The sequence below is a fragment of the Lissotriton helveticus genome, chromosome 11 (assembly GCF_964261635.1).
Source record: "Lissotriton helveticus chromosome 11, aLisHel1.1, whole genome shotgun sequence".
Classification (NCBI taxonomy): Eukaryota; Metazoa; Chordata; class Amphibia; order Caudata; family Salamandridae; genus Lissotriton; species Lissotriton helveticus.
Window position 1 is genome coordinate 561,024,421 of NC_136072.1, and position 18,119 is coordinate 561,042,539.

General features: G+C 46.6%; 1 protein-coding gene across 11 annotated transcripts in view; it reads left to right on the forward strand.

The window, feature by feature from the left end:
* The window catches only part of TACC1 (transforming acidic coiled-coil containing protein 1), an 875,899-nt gene that overhangs the window by 751,927 nt on the left and 105,853 nt on the right, over window positions 1–18,119 (forward strand). For 7 of the 11 annotated variants that reach the window (XM_078666332.1, XM_078666333.1, XM_078666330.1 and 4 more), the window contains one exon: window positions 13,865–14,072. In XM_078666332.1, the coding sequence (XP_078522458.1) occupies window positions 13,865–14,072 (208 nt within the window). The remainder of the gene's footprint in view (window positions 1–13,864; window positions 14,073–18,119) is intronic. The other 4 variants (XM_078666329.1, XM_078666325.1, XM_078666324.1 and 1 more) reach the window with 1 other exon arrangement.

Here is an 18,119-nt window from a genome sequence, read left to right on the forward strand (position 1 = left end):
CATGTGTTCTTTTTGGTTTTTCCAGTGGATATTGTCATTGCTTTAGTTTTGGAGACATTTATTTCGAGCGTGTTCGTGTTGCAGTACTGGGCGAGGGAATTAAACAGTCTTTGAAGGCCCACCTGGGTTTGATCGAGCAGGATGGTGTCGTCCGCGTATTGCAGAGTTGGAATCTTTCTTGATTCTATTCCCGGAGGGAATGCACGGGAACTTGACAGCCATTCGGGGAGGTCTGCAAGGTACAGATTGAAAAGCTTTGGTGCAAGAGTGCACCCTTGTTTTAAACCTCTGGTGGTATAGATTTTATTGGAGGTGGACCATCTTGATGTAACTCTCACTTTAACCCAGGTGTCAGTGTGTAATGCAATTAATGCTTTCAGTAACGACTGCGGGATGCCCCATCTTGCGAGTTTTTCCCAAAGTTTTGGTCGGCTTACGCTGTCAAAAGCTTTGCAAAAGTCGATGAATCCAAGATGTAACGATTTCCCTTTTGCAGCTAGGGTGGTTTCGATCAGATGGGCGATACAGATCAGATTGTCTTCAATGTGGCACCCTTTTTGAAAGCCGGTTTGGGTGAAGAAGACTAAGTTGTTAGTTTCTGCCCACTTGGTGAGTGCAGTTAAAAGAATACTGGCATATGCCTTCCCGTCCACATCTAGAAGGGCTATCATCCGGTAGTTATCGGGATTGGAGCGCGAGCCCTTCTTATGGAAGGGAACAAGAAGTGAGCCTTGCCAAGATGCCGGAATGGGGCCACCCAATATTGCAGCTTCAAAGAGTGGTGACAGTATCTTGGCCCATTTTCCAGCAGAGGCTTTAAATATTTGGGTCGGAATTCCATTAGGACCAGGAGCACCACCCGAACGCATTTTCTTTATTATTCCTGTTATGGTGTCGGTAAGTGTATTGGCGGTGGGGAAGGTTCCGTCCTGATTAACTAAATGATCAAAGAAGGCCGTACTATTGGTGATCTGGCCATCAGGTGCTGTGTAGAGCCTTTTAACATAGGTCTCCCAGTCCTCGGGGGAGATGTTGGTTGCAGTAGGGGGTTTAGTAGCTTTGCTGGCCTTATTAACCCAGTTCCAGAATTTTCTTTGGTCTTTAGATTTTATAATCTCGAAAGCTGTTACCCAGTGCCGCTCTTCTTCCAATTTCTTTAATAAAAAATCGGGCCTTCCTGTAGGTTTTTCGCGCAGCCATGATATCTTCTTTCAAGATTTTATGTTCACTTTCATTATTAACGTTTGTTCGTTGTAGCTTATTTAGTTTACTCTTTGCAGTAATTACATGTTGTTTTTGCGCTGGCAAAGTTGTCGTAGTTGGAATGTCCTTCGAAGGGTTGTTGATAAGTTTTGAATTAAAGCGATCTCTAAAGTTGGTCAGTGTAGTTTCCCAAGTGGGAGCCATCACAAAACTAATACCAGCCAGGGGCCATCTGGTTATGAGCATGTCCACCTCCCTTTCAATTACGTCCTGGTTACTTTCTGACCATCGAAGTTTTCTAACATTCTGTAAACTTGAAGCTTCGGGCGATGTAGTGGCCTGAGGGCGATACTACAAGTTAAAATGGCATGATCGCTGTCGGGAGATGGTGTTACCGTAAATTGGGATACCAGGTGGAAAGCCGTAAGCGATATCCATCTGTAGTCTAGAGTGGCCATACGGAAAGAGGATACATGAGAATATGCGGCCGGTTGGTCTGTGGCAATCCTTCCATTGAGGATGTGCAGACCAAGGTGATTCAGCTTTGTTGCCAATTTCGTTCCATTAACATCCTTTCGGTGATACTGGGCTTTTATCTCCGGGATTGCCCACATTACATTAAGTGATGTTATTTGAGAGGATTGAGTGGAATCGGTTTCCATTAAATTTGCGTTGAAGTCTCCCATTATCAACCACAGGTCATTTGGGTATAAAACTTCGAGATCATTCATTAATGGTAATATTTTACTCAAAGTAGACTCTCGTCTCGTTTTTATTGGGTGTAAATAGATACATCCAAGGATCATTTTTTTCTTTGCTTTCCCCTTTACTTGGCTCTCGATCTCAGTCCTGATGAAAATATAATCGCCAGCTCCACTATGGAGAGTTTCTATCTTTGCTGTCAGTAAGTTCTTTATGGCGATCAGCACGCCCCCGAATGCATGACCACCTACTTTAGATAGAGTGGCGGTAGATTCTATTACTGTAAAGTCTTCCCAGATGGTGTTTTCCAAGGCCCACGTTTCTTGGATAGCAAAGATGTCGTGGGTCTTTTGCAAGCCTGAGGTTAAACGTTCTGTTTTCTCCTTTGTTAGACCCCGGATGTTCCAGGAGCATATGTTTAAATAGTGAGCCTTCTCGTCATGAGTCTTCTGCAGGCCTGCAGTTAAACGCTCTGTTTTCTCCGTTGTTAGACCCCAGATGTTCAAGGGGCATATTTTTGAATGATTATCCTTCTCAAGAGTTGGCTTGTTATCTTGCATGGGAGTCGACGCACCACCCTAGCGCCTGGGAGAGCCAAGACCAGTCTTGGGATTTATGCGGTTTTAGTGTGCATTTGCGAGGACCTCCTGCTGTAGAGGCAATAACTTGAAGTGGATTCTCAAGCCATGGAGCTGTTTTTGGTTCCTGTCGGAGGCCCGCAGCTTCTGAGATGGTTGTATTAAATGCTTTTCCAGTTGTAAGTCTGGTCTAATTTTGGCAGTCATTATGGCGTCCGGAGAGATTTTTAAGAAAGAAGGGTAGTTGGTAAGGATGTGGGGGCTAGCCTGGATGCCCCATTCCTTCAGTTGTTTTATGTTCTTCTTCAACGTTGGCCCCCGTTCAGGATTGAAGAAGGTTACCAATGTGGACTCGTTTCTTTGTCCCGAGGCGAGACCTATGAAGGCCACTGTCTCAATATCCGTTGAATTCACACTTTCTAGACCTGGCAGGTGTGAACATAGCTTTAGGATATTACCTCTGTTTAGTATGTCCCATTTTCCCTGGGATTCATACTCCGGGTATAGCAGTATTTTTCTGTACTGGGGTTGTCCGGGATGGGGCTCTTGATGCAACAGGGCCAGGTTGAGACTGGGTACAACGGGGTCAACGGGGTCATTGCCAGGAAACTCCGAGTTGTTTTGTGTGCTTGATTTTGTAATTAATGGGTAGACCCTTCTAGATGGATCATTTCCTATTGAAGGTTCTTTGGGGGGGGGGGCGTCTTATTGCCAGTGCTGTCCGCAGCCGTAATTGCTTTGTGGCAATTCTCTTCCTCTTCTAATTGTAACAATGGAGTTTCCTCAGTAGTTGTTCTTGGTTTTAGACTTGGCTCCTGAGTAGTAGAATTATGTGTTTCAACAACATTTATCAGATGATTTACTAGAATTGTCATATTGCTTCAGGCGATTGCCGAGAGGGTTGTGGTCTACTAAAGGATGCACATCGGTTAATGAGGTTTCCAGGTTTTCAGTTTTGACTATTTGAGGTGCTGCTGGTTTATCGGCCAGGTTAGTCGTGTCAGTGGATGACTCTCCCGTGTTTGTTCCAAGTCATTGTGTTAGCGCATTGCCCTTTTTCTTTGCTTTGTTTAATTTCTTTAGTTTCTTCTTATTCTTTCTGGACAGGAAAATTCCTGTCTGTGAGTCTTGATTGATCTTGGTTATATGGATACGGTGGCTTGGTCGAGTAGGTGCGCGTACTTCAGTGTTGGATTGCATGGTTGTTTTTGCCGCGTTCAATGTTTGTAGGAGAGGATTAAAGACAGGGTCCAGAGGTACTAGGGAAAGCTGTTCGCAATGGTTGTTTAATGCGGCTTTGTGCGGAAAGTGGTCCAGTTGAAGACTGATGCTGTTGTTATTACAACAGTTTAAGTTGTTAGATATTGTTTCTAATGATCTGTGGGTTTCCGAAATTCGGAGTTGGGTGGGGGGAGTACTAATACTCTGTGTTTTGGGTTGGGTCTTTAGCCTCAGGTCTTCTATTAGTGTGGACATTATTTCAGGTAGTGTTTCAAGTTAATAGAGGCTCACATATGCAACTGCTTTGAGCGTGATTTGGGTGAGCAGTTGCATTTGCAGTTGGTTCCAAGCTCGGTTTCACATCGAGGGCATCGCTGTGGGCCACATTTTTTTGAGCTCTTCGTATTCGCGAATTTAGTTGCTCTAGTTTTAAATCTATTCCTATTATAGAGTCGGCAACTAATTGTAAAATAGATATCTGGGTGTCGAGTTTATCGGCATGCACGTGGGCAACATTGTTCATGGCGCTCAGAGCTCGATTGGTGACTGCCAGAAGTCCTTCGATTTTAAGCATTCCTAGATTGGGTCGGGGGACCTCATGCCCAGGATCCATCGCGAGGGAATTTTTTCCAGTAAGATAATTGTGGTTCAGGGATGAATTGATGTGTGTATTAATTTGTTCCTTTGAATTGTTTTTATTAAAACTTGTAGTAAAACTACAGTCTTTACTGCCAGCAATAAGGCTACTGCTGATTGCTGATGGCATTTTTAATGGGCTTGCTTTGGTGCCCTCCTCGAGCAGGGCATTGTTTCTGGGTAGGGGGAAGACTGGTACCCCATAGAGAAACGGAGTGGATGTTTGTGATGGAAGATCGAAACTGTGTGTTTGGGGGGAGGTGTTCGAAGGGCCATTCAGTGGGCTTATTGCATCTTCCCGCGCTAGTCCATGTTTTAATGGTGAAGGTCTTGAGGCCCTAATTGAAGGATTGATTGATGAAAACCAGATTATAGAGTCGTCGTTGCCGCGTGCCGTGCTTTCATCTTTGTAATTACAATTTCTGTTTTCCGACTCTGGGGTTAAGCGTTCTTTCTCAGACTCAGAGACGCTGGCTAGGCTCTTGGTGGGCAGTAAGGCGAAGGGAGCTGGCACGGCTAAAGAGCGTGGATTTTCAGCTGATTTAGTGGTGCTTGGCTGAATTGACTGGAGCTCATGGGGAAACAGAGATGGTGTCTGATCAGAGGGAGGGCGTCTTGATGGGGGTTTTTCCAGCTCCGGTGCAATGGGAATAGTTGTGGTCTTGCGTTGAATAATTATTTCGGGATAGAGCGAAATCAGGCTAGGGGATGCTAATGAAGTTTTTGTTTGTAGGGTGGATTTTGCGTTCGAGGCACATTTGGGGTGAGGGGCCGATTGATTTAATTTGTTAATCCGAAGAAAGTGCTCTCTGATATCGGCGCAGCTTTTGTTTTTGATTTTTGATTGGTGTTGCGGACGAGCAGATTGCGTGTGAGTGATAGACATTTTGTCACCCTTTAAAAGACCCAATGAGGGCTTTGGGGGGCTCTCGGCCGCCTCTTCTGTTCGCTCCAGGTGCAATTGGTGGGGAGAAGATTGAAGGCTCCAACCTGCCTCTTGCGGATATAGCAGTTTAGACTTCTGGCGCTTAGCAGACGTATGGGGGCGGTGGGTATTCTGTAGTTGAAGACTGCTCCTAGTGCGCATTGTTGCTAGGAGAAGAGGGAGACGTGTCTTGCTTCTAGTTATTAGAGGTATTTAAGAAAGGTGTTTGAGAGGTATTTAAGAGATTGAAATACTGAAATATTGATGCTTCTCGGGGTTTTTAAAGTTTTTTAAATATTTCTGGCGATTTTCTTATGTTTGTGGAGATTTTTCTGTTACTCTGGTACTCGGGTGTTTTGAAGAGGAGCTTTTTATGGAGGGCCAGGCCTTTCTAGTGAGGATAACCTGGTAGATCGCAGAAAAAGCAATGTAAAGGCAAGCGGGGTGCACAGGGGCGGGCCACGGGCAGAGTTGGACCTGGTCAGCTCTGCCAGGCTCACCGCCCCCGGCTCTTACTTGGCAGCCGCCTCTAATGGCAGCCGCGCTCGCAGTCCCAAGACCCAAGACTCACCTCGCTTTGTGTGCTCTGTGGTCTGGCTTGGAGAAAGCCCCTAAAATCGGCTCCAGGCAGGTCCAGGTGCTGCTTCCGTAGCTTTTTCGGCGGGGGTCTGATAGGACTAAAAAAAATGGCTTTCACGGCTCTTCGCGGCTTCCACGACTCCCGCAGCTAGCGGGGGGGGGGGGCAGCGGCCCAGTAGCCGGAGCTGATGGCTGGTGGCCGGAGCCGGTAGCTCGTTGTCTGCTCGTTGTCAGCTGCAGTTCAGCCCGTTTGGTCCGTTCGGGATGGCGTTCTGGCGTTTCTGGCATCTAGCAGCTCTCTGGCACACGGTTGTTGCTAACTGGAGCTTAGTATCTCCAAAGTCAACTTCCGTGTTGTCGGCATGTTCCGTGAAGTAAAATGCATGTGATTTTGTAGTGTTTAAGGCCAGGCCCGACAATCTTTCAAAGAGTTTATACATATCAGACATTGGGTCCAGGGGCAATCGGAGATCACGTATGTACACCATAATATCGTCATCGTAGGCTGAGAACAGATGTTTCGTGTTCCTTAGCGGTATTCTCAAGCCCAGGAAGTCCTGCCTCATTTTCATTGCTAACGGTTCCACTGCCAAAATAAAAATAAGAGGCGATAACGGACAACCCTGTCTGGCCCCTTTATGTTTCGTATGTTCTTCCGATATGTGTCCTCCCGTCCTGACCCGTGCTGTCGGGGCTTTGTAAATTAGACGCAGCCATGCAGTGTACCCTTCCGGTATTCCAAATTTCAGTAATACTTGAAACATGTATTCTCAATTGATTGAATCAAATGCCTGTCTGAGGTCTAACGAGATACAGCCCGCATTGGGGAACCGTTTTGGCGCTGCTGTCATCAAATATTGTAGCTTCCTTATATTTAATGAGGTGCTCCGCACCGGAAAGAACCCTGTCTGGTCTATGTGGACCAATTTTGACAGAATTGGCAATAATCTATTAGCCAGCACTTTGCTCAGTATTTTGTATTCAGTGGGTAATAACGATAGCGGGCGATAATTTGCCATATCCGTATGGTCCCTTCCTGGCTTTGGTAGGGAAATTACGAGCACCTGTGCCGTAGTGAGTGGTAGGGAACCTTCTTTCCAAACTGCCTCATACAGTTCTTTCAATTGGGGCACCAGGGTTTCAGCATATGTGGTATAGAATTCAATGGGGAGCCCATCTATACCAGGGGTCTTATTACGTGGGAGGTCCCTCATAGCAGCTTTAATTTCTTGTGGCGCAATGGGCCCCGCCATGTCCCTCTGTGCCAATGTCGGGAGCACTGGAAATGTTGAAGAGGATAGGAAGGCCTCCATTTGCTCTCCAGTATCAGTGTTTGTCACACCATATAGTTTGGCATAGTACTTCCTGAAGGCATCGTTGGTATCCCCTTGTTCCATCCTCTGTGTTGATTTCGCTTATCACTACCGTGGGAGGGGTATCGTGGATCAATCTAGCAAGCAGTGTACCTGCCTTATCTGCTTCTGTGTGGGCACGTCTGGTATATGCCTGATAGTCTATGTCTCTAAGTGATTCCAATAATTCAGCGTGTTTAATTCGTGCCTCTTGTAAAAGCCCTTTTTCCCCCATCAGTCGCAGCATCCTGTTCTAATCTGCCCATTATTTCCTCCACTTCCACTAATGACCTATGAAGTTCCTGTCTTGCTCCCACTGTCAAGCTGATCGCCTTGCCCCTTATGACTGCCTTAAAGGCGTCCCATTCAACCAATCTACTCGTAGCCGTTTTTCTGTTTTCCGCAAAGTAACAGTCTATAGTGTGCGAGAGATCATGTCGGAATACTGAGTCTTCCAACAGCTGTGGCCACAACCGCCATGTAGGGACCGGGTTGGGTATTTTGCCCCATGTAATAACTATCTTGTGTGGGTTATGATCCGAGAAAGTCTCAGGCAAGTATGTGGAGTGAAGTACCTGCATGGCTATTCTGTTAGAACAGAATATTCTGTCGAGCCTAGTGTGTAGGTCATGTACTAAGGAGTAATATGAATATTCTCTTTGTGCAGGATGTCGCATCCTCCATACGTCACACAGAACAGAATATTCTGTCGAGCCTAGTGTGTAGGTCATGTACTAAGGAGTAATATGAATATTCTCTTTGTGCAGGATGTCGCATCCTCCATACGTCACACAGCTCCCATCCTGCTGCCCATCTAACCGATGCTTCAGTCTGTTTGAAGACCCCAGCTCCGCAAAATGGCGGGTGCGATCTGTCTAAAGGCACATCCATTAGTGTGTTACAGTCACCTCCCACTATCCACGGGCATGCGCCCCATCCCGCTAGCACCCCACTCACTGTGTCCCAGTACTTATCTTGGTCAAAATTTGGGGCGTACACTGTACCCAGTACCACTAATTGTCCATCTAGTACACCCTTCACGAATACATAGCTGCACATTTTGTCAATCCTCTGCTCGTGTGCCACAAACGGCACACCATGACGTATCCAGATCGTTGTTCCCCTTGCATAATTAGAGTAAGAGGTGGAGAAAATTTGGCCACGCCATTTCTTTCTACGTTTCACCACCTCACTTTCCACCATGTGTGACTCTTGCAGGTATACAATCTGCGCTTTATGGCGTTGGAGATGCGCATGGATCCTATTTCGTTTGTGTATTGTGCCCATACCTCGTATGTTCCATGTTATAATGGTGTATTTACCCAGCGCATGCATCGTACTAAGCGTTCTCTCCAATGACAAGGTGTCATGGTTCCCAAGAAATCTCGTGCATCTACACCTACTTGAATACTGTGACCGTCCCACCCCCCAACCCTTCCAATACTCAGTCTGGTCTTCAAACTATACCAGAACATAACACAGAACTGAAACAATAAAAACATAAAAGTCCTGAATAGGGCCTTCGCCATATGGGGGGTTGTGCCTGCGCTCTGCATGCTATTTCCTAAGACTTCAAGTTACAACTCTTAAGCTTCTACGGTACCTGGGTCCCAATAATATCTTGCCTTCTGCAGGAAATCTGATAGTGTCATAAAGGAGATAAACATGTCTACATATTACAGTTACATCATAAAAAAATTGGTACTTGCGCGAGTCCATCAACCAAATAGGTCTGTGATCAGCTGCGGGGTGGCCGAGGGGAACAAAGCCACACTGCCCTCAGAGTCCGATCCATGTGTCGCCTCATCTTCTGAGGAGGTCTTAGTGTCTATTCTTGGGGCATTCGTGAATGTAACCATTGCGATGATCGCTTGCATCTTGTTTTGCCTTGCCTGTTGCGAGGTGACATAGGTACGACCAGTGGTCCGTGGCAATCTTCCGCCTCTGAGACCAGTAAAGGTGCTCGTGAGGGATCGATTCCTTCCTTCCATTTGTGTGGCACTTTCCTCTGCATTAGTTAATTCCATTACTTCAAGCCAGTCCTCAACGTCTCCAGGGCTTTCGAAAAAATACGTTTTCTGGTTGTGCATTATTTTTTATCTCGCCGGATATAGTAGTGCGTATTTTAAATTCAAGTCCCTGTGTCGCCGTTTAACCGCCATAAAGGAAGACCGCTGCTTCTGAACCATTATCGTGTAATCCGGATACAAGGAGATTCTTGCGTTTTCAAAGGTTATCGGCGCTATCTCCGTTGCCTTTTGCAGTAGGGTGTCTCGATCTCTGAAGTTCAGTAGTTTGACTATGAGGGGCGGCGAAGGGGCACCCGGTTTCGGTCTTCCCGTGGGTATTCTATGCGCTCGCTCTATACAGTACTGTGTGGAAAGTCCCTCCGTCGTGACGTGATCCCTGAACCACTGTTCCATATATCCCGATGGGTCTGCTCCTTCGCTCTTCTGCGGCATTCCTATCACTCGGATGTTGTTCCTTCTTGCTCTCCCTTCTGCCTCTTCCACTCTCTCCAGTAAGGTGGCCACCTGCGTCTGCAGCTGCTTCACATCCGTTTCAGCCTGTTTTTGTCTAGGCAACACCTCGGCCACTGTCGCCGCATTATCTTTCACCTTATCTGCCGTCTTTGCGTGGTCCGCTCTAAGCAAGTTCAGGCCGGTGGTCAGGGTTCCTATCTGGATCTCTATTGCTTTTCTAGATTCTCTCACTTCCTGCAATATGAGGTCTAATTTATCCTCCGGAGCAGTCATTGTAGTGGGAGGGACACAATCGGATGCTGGGGTGCTGGCCATACTATTCGTTCCGTCTTGGATAGGAACAGCGCAGCCTTGATCATGTTGCTTCGCCCTATTCCTCCCCATTGCGCAGACACTATGGTGGTTCTTGGTAATGGCCGTATCCCTTAAGGCAGACTATCTGCATTGCATCTCATCACTACACCTCAGGCACTCCAACATCCCCCTCAACAGTGCAGTTCCATTTCACACGTACCCCACAGTACAAAGGTGTGACAGTGTGCCGTACAATCGATTCACACTCCAGCTGCCAGGAGCACTCGCATGTAGTCGCCCCCCCTTGTCAGTCCTACTTTATGTCCCTTTTCTCATTGGTGGCAGTGTCCTTCAATATAACCACTGTGTCTCTTTCATGTCTGGTTGTGGGGGTCCAGTCGCAAACAGTGTACTCCCAGTACCTAAAATAAAGGTCAGTCCACTCGTGCTTGCTTGTCCACTTCGGGCCACTCGCTGCCTCGTGCAGCCTACCACACACTGCCTTGCTTCAGCTCCTCTCCTGTCGGCAATTGGGGTTCACTCCTAGCTGCGCCTTGAGATATTGTCTGCGCAGACTCTACACGCAGCCGCACTGCCACCTTGAGTTTCCCAGTTACACTGTCCCCCCCCGTGTCGTCTTGAGGGACTAGTAGTAACAGGGCTCCCTATATTTGTCCCACAATGGCCCGTTGTTTCTTTTTGGGGGGGAGGTAGTACACTTCGTAGCTCATGCTAGTGCCTCACAGGAGCACCAGCTCCGCCACATCTCCTATGAGGGGGCCAGTATGTCTGCAGGGGCAGCGTGTCTTCCTGTCCAGGGAGATCTCCACCGCCACGTGAGGGGAGATGTCCGTGCTTCCCACGTCTACAGGGCAGGTCGTGGTAACTGCTGCAGTCATTCAGGGAATCCCGGCTGTAGCGTTAGTCACACAGCCTTGGACCCAATCCACACATATACTCCCGGAAGTCTCCGCCCCCGTTAAGACTCCCGCTTCAGGGAGGGAGGGCGCTCAGCAGCCACCGCTGCTTCTCCGGGCACCCGCCCGGTCTGTCTCTCTGCGTGCACTTGTGAGGGGGAGGGGGGGCCCAGGGCGCAGGCCGGCACACCACCCCAATCTTACCGGCCAGCCGCGACCTCCGCTCCAGTGCCCCCTCCGCTCCTCAGATCGCCCGCGGGTCCGGCGGCTCACAATCTTCGGGTCCTCGCACTGGCAGCGTGCGCTTCTCTACTCCGTGGCCGCCCGTCTCCTCCACAGCACACCAATGGGTCACGCCGGCTCCCCTCCAGTTTCCGCACCGCAATTCCAAAATGGTGCCCCTCGGCTTCCACAGCGTCGAACTCGCTCGGGATGGATGAAATCAGTGAACTACGGGCCCAACGATGACATCGCCCGACTGTGCCCCACTTCCTGTGGCAGCGTTGGGATTCCTGACCTTTTCCACGCAGGTATGGCTTATTTATTTCAGGATTACAGTGGCCCAGGTCCAGAGCTCGTCTACAAGACGACCGCCATGCTCGGCGCCTAGCCACGCCCCGGTCTAAACTAATCCTTCATGTACATAATAGGTCATACATCCCATAAAAGGCTAAAAGTTTAAAAAGACTTCACCTACTTCACTTTTGTTAAAAAACATAGTATAACAAAAACACACATATAATCAACATATGTATAAAAAAGAATAAGAAGAGAGAAAACGATAGAGAACCCAAGACATAAGCTCGGTCTCAATTTGCTAATTTGTACAATCAATCAATGCAGGTACATGAGTATGACAAAGTTCTCATTTAATGTGACAGTATGTTCAACAAATTTTCCATTATATATGCGTTAACTTGTTCCAGTTCTGACCACCTTCTTCAAGACAACAAAATATCTCGTGTCAATGCTTATTGTTCACACCTGTGAGCAAACATATAAATACTATTATCAATCCTATATCTGCATTCGTTTCCTAGTCATATACATAGTTCCAATTAAAACACCTAATCATTTTATAGATTTTTAAAAATGTGTATATATATATATATATATATATATATGTGTATATATATATATATATGTATATATATATATATATATATACACACACACACACACACACATGCTGTGATTTGTCAAGCTACGGTACATCAGTTTAGATCAGTATTAAAAAACATCTTCACATCAGTCACTCATAATTTGGGGTTCACCAATGTGCACTACATATACCAATCTTCTCCTGTACAACTTGCATGCGTTTTGAGTTTAAGCAATATGTACTGCACACAGCCATCTTCTCTTACACAATTCACATACTTGTTGGGCTACTCACTTCAAAGAGTGAGTTCAGGCAGCAACTCTTCTGAGCATAACATAGAATCTACTACTCAACATTTTGCATTCTTGGCGTAGCTAATTCATCCAATTGCTATCACGCATAGGGATGGTGGACTATCTATTTTCATCAATCCTCCCCAAACAGGCCACTAAATTGATCCTCTGTATGTTTTTTTCTTTCTCAATATTGATAAGGATCACATACATATATTTAAGCGATCCAGAGAAAATAACACAATGCGGGTATTCTTGCCAACCGCTGGATCAATCTATGAGGGAAACACAAACGTGAATATTACCCACAGCCCCTCTTAATTTTGTATTTAAGTAGTTTGAAGTCTTCCTACCTTTGCTCTGAGTGGAGTCTCCCTATCATTACCTTGGGATGACCTGGGATTGGAGTTCGGGCTGGACAGTTCCCATGGGGAGCAGGGTCCAAACTGATTTGCATATGGCTGGGTCGAAACTGGAATGGTGTGGTGAGCAAAAAGACAATGGGTTTCAGCCCAGATCTTTGACTGGTGGGCTGTTTGACTTTGTAACCATACCATCCATCTATTCTTCTTTTTACCTACATTTATTTATAAAGCGCTTCATACCCATTATGCGGTCATAAAGCACTCCATCATCCACTTCCTGGGCTCCATTCAGGCTGCATGGTTAAGGGCTGTTAAGGATTTTTCTGTGTGGGATATTCTGAATGCAGTGTATGAGGTCCGACTTTGTGGTATGTCCATGTTCCATTGACTGGTGCTCTCATTCGCACTGAAGTTGCAGAAAAGTGAGAATAGAGAAAGGTGCACATATAGGTACTTGCAGTATTTCGGATGGGCAGTAACATAATTGGATACCGCCATTAATGTGTTTTTTTATGACTATTAAATGGAGTCATACCTAGAAGTGACAGGTGAGCAACCTAATGGGACATTGTTAGATCTCTAAGGTACTAAACTTGTTTGACTCAGAAGAGATAGGAGAGCGGTCCATTGGTGGTATGATTGAATCACCAAGGGTTAAATTAAGTTTAACCAGGAACAATGGAAGAGAAGCTCATTGATTGCACAGTTAAGCACCCAAGCACTTTCAAAAATGGTCTGTTTGGGAGCAGCAGATGAGCACCCCTTAGGAGGCACGTTTAAACCACCAAATATTAGATAGAGTATATGGCAGACGAACAGATCTGTAGCAAACACCTGAACAACACCTGAGAGGCAACATTAATCCACCAAGGAGCATTAAATAGATTATGTGTGACCCACCCATAAGCGGAAAATGAGCAAACCATTGGAAGCCATGCTAAACCTCGAAAGAATATTATATTTAGTAATTTCTGAAGCAATAGTTCAGCAACCATTGGATGCACAGTTGATCTATATATGATAGATAGATGATCGATATTTTTATCCTGAGTAATTGTTTTCTGCTGTACCCACCCAGTATTACTCAAGTTGTTGTTAACACACCTGGGTTGCAGAGAGCGTTTAGAAGAGTCTATGGGGGAATGTGATCTTTGGACATGGCTATTGTGAGGAGCTGGGATCCGAGTTTTAATGTTGTCTCTTTTGTCCTCCAGGATGAAGAAGAGCCCGTCTCTGGTGCTCCAATCATTGGTAATCGAGGAGGCCATGCCACGGATGAAGAGAAATTGGCATCAACAACAGTTACTCAGAAATCTGATGGGTCCGAGGTGAAAGGTGAGCCAGAGGACGACCTGGAGTTCTTTGAATGTTCCAATGTTCCTGTGTCTGACAAAAAACATGAGTTTTCACCCCCTCTTGAAGGTATGGAAGTGCGCACTTGTTACTAGAAACGTTAACATACTACTAACCCTACCGTATTATCAATTGTAACATCCGTAAAGTACTAATTTAACGCAATACAAATCTTAATATTGGTGGTGGGTAGCAAAATCACACACTTTTTTTCACTACAACGTTTGATGCACGGAAATGTAGTCGTAAATGTCTCCAGCAAACATCCGTTATCACAAATACTACTGGGAATGTAGGAAAGCCCTTTTTTGGTGCTAGTAGACAGGAATGTGAATTTATTTTTGATTAACGCACTTGCATACAACAGAAGAGTTACAAAAAGTGAGAAATACACTGTTACCCGCAGCATCTGCATTCTGGATATGTTGCCATGAGTAACACCAACACAGTCATAATACATTACTTTTATTGGGGCATTTAAATAGGACTTAGCCCCAGGAGTGTGACCAAAAGCTCACGGCAAGATGAATCAAAGCAATACATTTTGAACAGTGAAAAAAAAGAAGTGCAGCAAAACACAGGGATTAGCAAAAGAAAATAGGGAGAGAGGGAACACGATTTCTGGAGAATTGTGGCTAAAAAGTGCAATTCTAGGAATCCTCATGGTCTTTAAATCGTTTCCTACATGTCCTCTTGCTTAAAACATTTTGGTCCCCACCCACACCAACAATTCTATATTTTATCCGGACAATGTAGGTAAAAACTTTCACCTCACAGCCATGGGTAAGCTGTCTCACGGAGAAAATAAGGAGCAGGATGGCAGATTGCCCTAGTGCCAGGTACTTTAGGCCCTACAGCCATTCCCTGGGGTTGTCCTGAAAGTCTGGCATGGATCTACGCTGACGTCACTCTGTTTTGTCCTGTCGACTTTTGCAGCTCTTTTCTGGCGCTTTGAACTTTCATCTACCCTGCGTTGGATAAAGTGGACTTGTTCCTGGGGGATGGGTGAGATATCAGAGTTATATAGGTCAGTGTAGTGAGAACACCTGTCAGCACCACACCTTGTGTCACTGCCTAGCTCTGCTGTGCGATACACAGAGGAGCCATTGTGCTTGCCCCGGCCGCCCCCGGGTTAAGGTACATCTTTCACAAGCCGCTTATTACAGTGTGAGTCACGTTTCATGTTTCTGCTCTTTGCGGGGGAAGATCAATGCATAATGACAATGCTATTGTTGTCTTCATTCCAATTTGGCTGGATTCCAGTGAATTTTGAATTATTTATTGCTTAATTAAGGACTGTGGTTGCCTTACTCAGTAGCCTAGTTCTGTGTGCTTAAAGCTGATCAAACTGCACCGTGTGACTGGAAAGCAACCGCCAGCCAGGCATTTTTCTCTTTTCTCTGTTGTTCTTATTGGTGTAACTGCTCCCCCCCTCACCCTCTTCCCAGCTTTTTAGCGAGTTTGGGAATCGAGGCTATCCTGCGAAATCGGCAGAAGACGGCATCGTTTGTGATTTTAAACAAGACCGCCGCTAAATAAAAATGTTCGGCCAATATATGGGAACAAGTTAATATATTAAAAACTAGGGTTGGGTCAATTTCGATAATTTGCAGCAGAAAGCATTCCGCTACAAATTGCGTGAAGTCTTTTCCACTGTCCCGAGCAGTGTGTATCCCATGTGTGAGCTAATCACATGTGAGCGCCTGAGCTGCGGGTGTGATCAGATCCATCCATGCAGACAGGGTCGGCTCTAGGCTCATGGTGGCCCTGGGCAGGGAGCGTAGGTAGGGTGCCCCGGAAGAGGCGCTCCGGGCGGGGCAGAGCACGGAGGCCAGTGAAGGGGGGGGGGGGGGCTCCAAGTGTTTGGAAGTGGAACAGAGCTGGAGAAATTCCGCAAACACGCGGAATTGCTTGTTCGCGATGTTTTTTTACTGTTCGCAATCGCTGTTTGCGTGCTCGGGGAAAAATATCTTGTGAACACGCATTTTGAGAACACGAACAAGCAAAAAATTTCGCGAATTTGTGAAACGTAGGTCTTTGGGCAATTTTGCGTTCTCCGTGGAACGCGAAATTACCCAAATTCCGCAAACGGAGCGGAATTTACTGCCCAGGCCTAGTTGTGACTCGAGAGCCAGGGCTTGAAGTTGCCCTGGTCTCGGATCCAGTGGTAATTAAAAACGGACTTTGAAACGGGTCCTTTTCAGGCAATATATTAATGTCCCTATTTTACAGTCAAAACTTGGTAAAACACGAATGTATTTGTTAACAAAAGTCTGAAAAACGAAGGTAATCCATGCCGTTTCTATTTATATTCCACACGTTTAGCACTTAATTTGTAAAACAATGAGTGCAAGAGTCCACAGTTGGAATGCAAATGCTGTGAGTGGATCAAAAAGGTGTTAAGAATACTTGCTCTTCAATCAATCAATCAATCAATCATACCACTTGTATAGCGCGCTACTCACCCGGAAGGGTCTCAAGGCGCTTGGGGGAAGGGGGGCGCTACTGCTCGAACAGCCAGGTCTTGAGTTGTCTCCTGAAGGCGAGGTTTTCCTGGGTCAGCCGAAGGTGGATGGGGAGGAAGTTCCATGTCTTGACCGCCAGGTAGGAGAAGGATCTGCCCCCGGCGGTGGCTCTTCGGATGCGTGGTACGGCAGCGAGGGCAAGGCTAGCGGACCGCAGCTGGCGGGTGGGCGTGTGAAAGGTCAGGCGGTCGTTGAGGTACTTGGGGCCCAGGTTGTGGAGAGACTTGTGTGCGTGGGTGAGGAGCCTGAACGTGATCCTCTTGTTGACGGGGAGCCAGTGCAGGTTCCTCAGGTGGCCAGAGATGTGGCTGCGTCGAGGGATGTCCAGGATGAGTCGGGCGGAGGCGTTCTGGATGCGCTGGAGTCTTTTCTGTAGCTTGGCTGTGGTTCCAGCGTAGAGGGTGTTTCCGTAGTCCAGCCGGCTGGTGACGAGGGCCTGGGTGACCGTCTTCCTGGTTTCGATCGGGATCCATCGGAAGATCTTGCGGAGGGTGTGAAAGCATGAAGAGGAGACGGCGTTGACTTGTCTGGTCATCGAGAGGGAGGAGTCCAGGATGAAGCCCAGGTTGCGTGCGTGGTCTGTCAGCTTGGGGGCGGTGCCCAGGGCTGGGGGCCACCAGGAGTCGTCCCAGGCGGAGGGTGATGGTCCTAGGATGAGGACTTCCGTTTTGTCTGAGTTCAGTTTCAGGCGGCTGTTCTTCATCCACACGGCGACGTCTTTCATCCCTTCGTGGAGGCTCTTCCAATCCTTGGTCTCTCTCCATAGCACTCAGAGCAATGGTCATGTTCCAGTTGCAGTTGTTTGGATATGGTGGCACACTCTGTGAAGTTTAGTTTGCAGGTTTAAGACACACCCTAATTATATAGGTCACGCCCCTTTTAGGGGCCCTCCACTTTTACCATCCCGTTTAAAGCCCAGTCGAGAGCCACATCTTCCTCGGATCATTTCAGCCCGCTCAACTGCTTCTCTGAAACTCTGTAGCACATTACACTGTAAACAGCGATTAGGGCTCAGATCCCCCATGAACTGTGGTAGAATGCAGGTCCGCAAATATAACCGTTTATCATTATAAATGAGAGCTGTTTCTAATTATGGTTTACATCGACCTTTGCTGTATGCGTAAGTGACTCTTTGTACCATATTATTACTCTCAAGAATCAGATAAGCTGCTCTCACAGATAGGTTTACATTCCACGACATCTGTACATAAACACAAATCTCTGCAGCTCCCGCAGAAAGCAACATGTGCAAAATTGCCTTTTGGAAAGTGCCAGTCCCAAGCATTGCAGGACTGTGTTTTCTCCCAATTTTCTCATCACGCCAGAAACGTCTATTTTTTCCCCTTCTTCTTCTTCAAATGTGCATTTAATGACAAACCTCCAATCCCTGCTGAATGGTATTTTATAACTAGCTAATGGGACGCAAGCTGACCACAGTTTGGGCAGTTGGAATGCTACCGAAGTATATGTCTGGCATACAATTTAAACTAAGGTACTACCTGGCGATGACTAGTGCATTGTTTATTATGCCACAACACATGATTCCCGAACAAGCCTATCAGAAAGTGAGCTTGTGAAATGTATTACTTTA